Here is a 7637-nt window from a genome sequence, read left to right on the forward strand (position 1 = left end):
ATAAAAGTGGTTCATATTAGTTGCTTAAAGTGCAAGAAAGGATTTATTCTTATTAGAAGTGGATTTTGCTGTGTGGCATCTGTCGATTTTTTTTACTCTCTTCACAATTCAATCCTGAAATCAAATCATATTATTATGAATGTTTTACAAATTAGGAATTATGCACTCTATTAACTTGCAATGAAATGATGTGGTGTATTCATTGAACAGAACTTCCTCCGAGAACCACAATAACTACAACACCAGAAACAGGTGTAGTTCCGGAATCAGGAAGTAGAGAAACATGGGAAATATTGAAAAGCATTGTGTATGGTGGTCTGCTTGAATCTATAGCAAGCCTTGGCATTGTGACATCTTCAGCAAGTTCAGATGCTACCACACGTAAGAATTAATCACTCCTAAACTCCATTTCTTTGCTCTCCTTTTGCTTCTAAAATCAGTATTCAACAAGACTACTGAATCTCTGTTCTGTTTAAAATACTCAGTAGGGAGAATGACATTTGAGCCTCTTGTAGCGGAATTATTAACTTTTGGGTCCGCACTTGGGAAGGGAAAAAGGTTGTTCATACAGTATATCATAGCTTTTAATCTCAAAAAGATCATGGTTTCAAAGGAGCAAAGTCTCAACAATTTCCTTACAAAGGATGCAAATGTCATTCTTGAAGACGTGGTATACAGAGTAATATTGATCTATTATTCAGAGTGCACTGTACATCGGATATATATAAGGAAAAGAGATAAACTGAGATAGAAGGAGATTACAGAGGATCACGCAATTAATCTAGGAGTAATTTAAATTTAAATCTGATCTCCTAATCTGCCTAGGATCGTGGGAGTAGATATTCACTAAATATTAAATATTAAATATTAACTACACTCCCCCTCAAGTTGGATCATAGATGCTAATCATGTCCAACTTGCCTATAAAGTTCTCGAACAATTCTTCAGGAAGCCCCTTTGTGAGAATGTCTGCAAGTTGTTGCTTTGAGGTCACATAGGACAAACATACAATTCCATTTTCCACTTTTTCTCTGATGAAGTGTCGGTCAACCTCAACATGCTTAGTTCTGCTATGTTGTACTGGATTTAGAGCCATGTTTATGGCTGCTTTGTTGTCACAAAATAGTTTCATTGGCTTGTTGATCTGAACTTGAGCCTCCTCTGCTACTCTTTCCAACCAGAGACCCTCCATGATACCTTGAGCTAGTGCCCTTAATTCTGATTCTGCACTACTTTTAGACACAACATTCTGCTTTTTACTCTGCCATGTTACTAGATTGCCCCACACAAAGGTACAATAGCCAGATGTGGATCTACTGTCCTCGGGAGCACCTGCCCAATCTGCATCTGTGTAAATTTCCACTGTTCTGGATTCACATTTCTTAAAGAAGAGTCCTCTACCTGGTGTTCCTTTCAAGTATTTCAAAATTCTATAGGCTGCATCCATGTGTTTCTTTCTGGGTGAGTGCATATGTTGACTTGCTACACTTACTACAAAGGCAATATCAGGTCTAGTATGAGACAAGTAGATTAACTTCCCTACTAGTCTTTGGTACCTCCCAATATCCACAGGTTCCTCATCTTTTCGTTGCTTCTTTTCTTTCTCAACCTCTTCTTTGGTAGTTGCTTTCTTATTACACCTGTTGATGCTTCCCTTCTTGACACTCATTGGTGTTTTTATTGGCCTGCATCCCAGCATACCTGTTTCCCATAGTAAATCGAGAACATACTTTCGTTGTGAGACATAAATTCCCTTCTTTGAACGTGCAACCTCCATTCCAAGGAAATACCTCAGTTTTCCTAGATCTTTGACCTCAAATTCTCGGTCTAAAGCTGTCTTTATTCTGTTTATCTCGGTTACATCATCACCTGTGAGAATAATGTCATCTACGTAGACAATAAGAATTGCCTTCAGTGCTCCATTCTTCTTGACAAACATTGTGTGATCTAACAGACTTTGTCTATAGCCCTCAACCTTCAGTACTTTAGAGAATCTGTCGAACCAAGCCCTGGGGGACTGTTTTAAGCCATACAAAGATTTTTTTTAGCTTGCAGACTTGATTTTGCTTCCCCTTGTCAAATCCTGGAGGAAGTGTCATATAGACTTCTTCTTTTAATTCTCCATTAAGAAACGCATTCTTAATATCTAGTTGTTGTAATGGCCAATCCAAGTTGGCTGCAATAGATAACAGAACTCGGATTGTATTTAATTTTGCCACTGGAGCAAAAGTTTCAGTGTAGTCTAGCCCATAGGTCTGAGTGAACCCCCTAGCTACCAGTCGTGCCTTAAACTTATTGAGTGTTCCATCTGCATTGTATTTCGGGGTAAAGACCCACTTACAACCCACTGCTTTCTTCCCTTTTGGTAGATTAACCACTTCCCAAGTTTCATTCTTTTCTAATGCCGTTATCTCTTCTAGTACTGCCTTCTTCCACTCAGGATGATCAAGTGCCTCATGTACATTGTTAGGTATTCTGATTTCATCAAGTTTAGTGGTAAAAGCACAATAATCAGGAGATAGAGTGGTATAAGATACATACTTTTGGATAGGATGCTTAGTACACGAACGAGCCTTCTTCCTCAGAGCAATAGGTAGGTCCTCCTCAGTGGTTCCAGGATCTTTCATTTGGTCCGATTCTGGCAGAGCTCTGGGCATGTTGGACTCTATAGTTTCTTTATCTCTCCGTGTGTACACCTTGCTATATTTTTCACTGGTCTTATCTCCCCCTGTCTTTGGCACTTGTGCAATGTTTGGAGGGATAGGAATAGGTGTCACGGACGTCACAGACTCTGTAGGCTGCATTGGGGGTATGGGCTCAGGTATGCTTTCTACACACTGAAATTCATTCCAACTCTCCCCCTGAATTGAAGAAGTGGGAAAGTACGGTTCATGCTCATAAAAGGAGACATCACGACTAATAAAGAGACGTTTAGAAGTAGGATCATAGCACTTATAGCCTTTCTGACTTGATGAGTATCCCAAGAAAAGACACTTAACAGCACGTGGGTCAAGTTTAGAAGAAGGGTGATGAAGATGAACGAAGACAGAACAACCAAAAACACGAAGCGGAAGGTGGTGATCAAGATGAGTGATGGGGTGAGTTTCGCATAGTTTGTCTAAGGGAGAGACAAAAGAGAGAACACGACTTGGCATTCGATTGATTAAATGAGTGGCCGTTAGAACAGCATCCCCCCAAAAATATTTAGGTACATTACTTGTGAACAGGAGTGCACGGGCAACCTCAAGCAGATGTCGATTTTTTCTTTCAGCAACACCGTTTTGTTGTGGACTATGAGGACAAGAGCTATTGTGGACAATGCCATTGCTTTTTAGAAAAGAGTCAAGCTGATGATTAAAAAACTCAGTGCCATTATCTGTGTATAAAACCTGAATCGTGGTGTTAAACTGATTTTGGACAAGTCGAAAAAATTCCATAAAGACAGTAGGAACAGCAGATTTTTCTTTTAGTAAGTAGACCCAAGTCATTCGTGTATGATCGTCAATAAAGGTTACAAACCATTTTGAGTGGGTACGGTTTGAAATACGAGATGGACCCCAAACATCACTGTGAATTATAGAAAATGGACGAGTGGGTTTGTATTGGGATGGTGGGAAGGGTGTACGGTGGTGTTTTGCAAATGTACAAGAATCACAATGTAAATGGAAATTTTTATTAATGGAAAAATGAGGAAACAAACGTTGCAAATAAGAAAAACTGGGATGACCCATCCGTTTATGCCATAATAAAATATCATTATTGTCAGAAGTAGAGACAAGACCATTGATTCGTGAACACAAGGCAGTCACAGTAGAGACGTCTAGATAATAGAGTCCATCATGCTCCCTAGCTATGCCAATCATCTTCCCCGATGAGAGATCCTGAAAAATACAGTAAGTGGGAAAAAAATAAACACTACAATTGGCATGTTTAGTTATCTTGCTAACAGAAAGAAGGTTACAAGCCAGATGAGGGACATGTAAGACAGAATTGAGATGTAGGGAATCTGAAATAGTAACCGAGCCTTTTCCAGCAATGGGAGAACCAGTACCGTTAGCAGTGGTGATATTATCATTACCAGCACAGGGAAAATAGGTAACAAACATGTGAGCATCCGAGGTCATATGGTCAGTAGCACCAGTGTCAACTATCCATTTGTTGGATGTGAAGGAGGTGTGAAAAGCGAAAGGAGGAGTACCTGTATGAGCTACGGAGGTCGACGCAGCAGGGGAAGGTTGCCGTGCTGGGAGACCTTTAAGAGCAATAAGTAGTTGATGCATTTGCTCATTCGACAAGGCTGGAAGAGAATCAGAAGATTGGGAGGTTTCTGGTGATACCTGATAGCCTCGAGGCTTACCCTTTCGAGGTTTCCAATCAGCTGGTTTGCCATGGATGTCCCAACAACGTTCACGAGTGTGACCCGTTTTTTTACAGTGATCACAAGTGATTTTACCCTTCGTGGAGGATGACGAGGGCGCCCCTTTACTGATAAGAGCAGAGGAGTCAGAGATAGATGTTGGGGTTAGCATAATATTACGACGTGATGCTTCACGGCGGACTTCAGAGAACGCCTCACGAGTGCTAGGTAGTGATGCACGGCTGAGAATACGACTGCGAAGGTCATCAAAGTCAGGATTCAAGCCGGCGAGAAACTGAAACACACGTTCTTTCTCAACAGTGTTTTTGTGTCATGCAGCGTCAGCGGATGACGTCCATTCTTCCTCGGTGATCATATCCAACTCTTGCCATAATCCGACAAGCTCCAACCAGTAATCGGTGACGCTGCGAGACCCTTGTTTGATGTTCCAAATTCTAGTCTTGAGATCATAGAGCTGCGCGAGGTCCTCACCATCAGAGTAGGATTCACGAACAGCATCCCATATCTCTTTGGCAGTCGGCAAGTACATAAAACTCCGTTTAAGTGTAGGTGACATTGCATTAATCAACCAGGAGCAAACGAGTGAGTTATCCGTGAGCCATCTCTGCATCTCCGAGGACTTGGGATCACTGGGTGCGGTCGACTCTCCTGTGATCAACCCGAGCCTTCCGCGACCTCCAATAGCCAACCGCATTGCTTGAGCCCACTCTCTATAATTACTGCCGGTAAGTTTTTCCGACACGAGGGTGATGGAGGAGGCATCGAAACTGACCGTAGACGCTGAGGAATTACCGGCCGAGACAGAGTTGTTCGTAGGCGATCCACCAGGGGGGTCCATCGTGGTCGGTCGTTGCCTGGAGTTCGACCCAGCTTGTACGTCCTCCGATGTAGAGGAGGAATGAGAGGAACCTGCCGGACTCGACGATGGATGGACGTCGGCCGGCTCTGATACCATGAAGACGTGGTATACAGAGTAATATTGATCTATTATTCAGAGTGCACTGTACATCGGATATATATAAGGAAAAGAGATAAACTGAGATAGAAGGAGATTACAGAGGATCACGCAATTAATCTAGGAGTAATTTAAATTTAAATCTGATCTCCTAATCTGCCTAGGATCGTGGGAGTAGATATTCACTAAATATTAAATATTAAATATTAACTACAATTCTCCCAATTCTAGAAGGCTAAAATATCATTAAAAAAAGGTTGGTTCAATTGGCAGAATTCAGCTGCAACAACCAAAGGTTCTTCACTTTGATTTCTGCCCTGCCTTGAGGTTTGAACGACTTATAAACCAACTAACTTTTTAAAACAAGAGATGAAGTTTAAATGATTAAAATACCAATTTTACGTAAAAATGACATTTCACAGTTCAGATGGCATATTTAACATTTCCTAATTGCTTTAAGTATTTGTATTTCAAAGTGGCAGATTATTTGTTGAATCTGCCTATTACTTCGACAAAGAACTTAATGCTGGTTAATTCATAGAGCTAATGGTATTCTTGTACTCTCCGATCTGAATTTGCAGTGAACATTCTAGTTCTGTCTCTTGCAAACTTGATTGGTGGACTTTTCATCCTCGTTCATAACGTGAGTTTCTTCCAACATTTATTTTGCTTTTCTAACAATGTAATACAAATAAATTGGACCTATATGGACATTTATTTGAATTGGCAATGTGTATCAAAATGTCAGGAGAGTCAGGTGTAACTTTAGAAATGAGAGAGGTATTGAGTGCCACTTGATCAGAACTCAGGAAGTTAGTATAATTATATAACGCCTCTAATCCTAAATATATGAACTAGAAAAATGATCAATAAAAATAAAATAAAATAATTGGTTAAGTTAGTTATTCATAAAACTATGTTGGCTTTCCTGAAGTATTCCTTTTAATCATTTGCATTGGAAACTACTCCCTTGATAGAAAACCTTCTTAATATAAGCAATTAACAGAGAAATTTGGAAGGCAAAATGAATTGAAATATTATATTTATAATCAAAACAAATCTATGTACTAGTTCTTACATTTAAGACTGAAGGCAGCGTATAATCTTTCTTAAATTTGAAACTAACTCTTGCACTGACAGATCTGGGACTTGAAATCTGAGCAACCAAGAACAAGCAATGAAACAAATGCACGTGTGGATCGATATTATCAGGTCTTGGGGAAGAGAGAACATTTCTATCTTCATGTGTTCATAGCCATATTATCATTCATCATATTTGGGTTGGTGCCACCTGTGGTATATGCCTTCACATTCACTGAGAGCAACAATAAGGATCTGAAGCTAGCAGCAGTTGCAGGAGCTTCTGCAATTTGCATCACTCTTCTTTCAATTGGTAAGGCATACATCCAGAGGCCAAATACATATCTCAAAACAGTGCTTCATTATCTCAGCACTGGGGCTTTGACTTCAGTAGTTTCTTACTTAGCTGGTGAACTAGTTAAGGAACTCATTGAAAAGCTTGGATGGTTTGACACCAAACGCTCGAGTTTTACCCTGCTTCTTCCTGAGATGAGTGTAGAGAAACCCAGATTTGGATCTTACTAACAAGGATCAAAACTAAGTGCTTTAAAGTTCATTTTAAGAGAATACCACGCCAATTCTTCTGGTTTTGAAGTCTCATTGCTCTGTGTTTTGTCTGTTCTGTCACAAAGTGTTCATTATGTGGGATTTGGTTAGGGATTTGAATAAAGCCTTGCAGGCTGAAATTTATCTTTATATAGTTTTGACCACGAGCCAGATTAATTCATGTCATTGTTACTATTGATTATTGAATATCGAATTACATTTAATCCTCTAGAATTTTGTTCCTTTTTTCCCCTTTATTATAGGTTCCTTTCTTGTCCTGCATCAAATTGGAATCTGAGTAATCAGGCCACATGGTCAATATTTGATTACTGTTTCCGTGCGCACTCAATTAATTGATAACTTGCCTTTGATTAGAAAAAGTGGATTAATTGCGATATGAATAAGTTGGCTCGAGTATTGCAAAATACAAAAAAGGGACATCATGATGATTTTAGACATAATAGATAGACATGCAAAAATACCAACTATACGATGAAAATCGGATATATATCTGCAAATTTAGAGGATAAATCAGTGCAAGGACACAGGAACCAACAAGAGGAAGCAGATTTGAAAATAAAAATGATATTATTCTGTCAAAAAAAAATACTCTCATGATTATTATTTCTAGTCATTGTTGAACATTTTCCTTTTTATTTGTTTTCATTCTACAATTTT

General features: G+C 39.4%; 1 protein-coding gene across 1 annotated transcript; it reads left to right on the plus strand.

The window, feature by feature from the left end:
* Window positions 1-281: 281 nt before the first annotated feature.
* LOC114723268 (membrane protein of ER body-like protein) lies at window positions 282-6938 on the plus strand (the record flags this gene model as incomplete). The annotated part of the gene is made up of 3 exons (XM_028909443.1): window positions 282-381; window positions 5915-5976; window positions 6474-6938. Coding segments are annotated over 3 exons (627 nt in total), but the record flags the coding sequence as incomplete, so codon positions are not given.
* Window positions 6939-7637: the final 699 nt, after the last annotated feature.

This window comes from Neltuma alba, unplaced genomic scaffold, assembly GCF_004799145.2.
Source record: "Neltuma alba isolate B1F8T4 unplaced genomic scaffold, ASM479914v2 tig00012129_pilon, whole genome shotgun sequence".
Taxonomy (NCBI): domain Eukaryota; kingdom Viridiplantae; phylum Streptophyta; class Magnoliopsida; order Fabales; family Fabaceae; genus Neltuma; species Neltuma alba.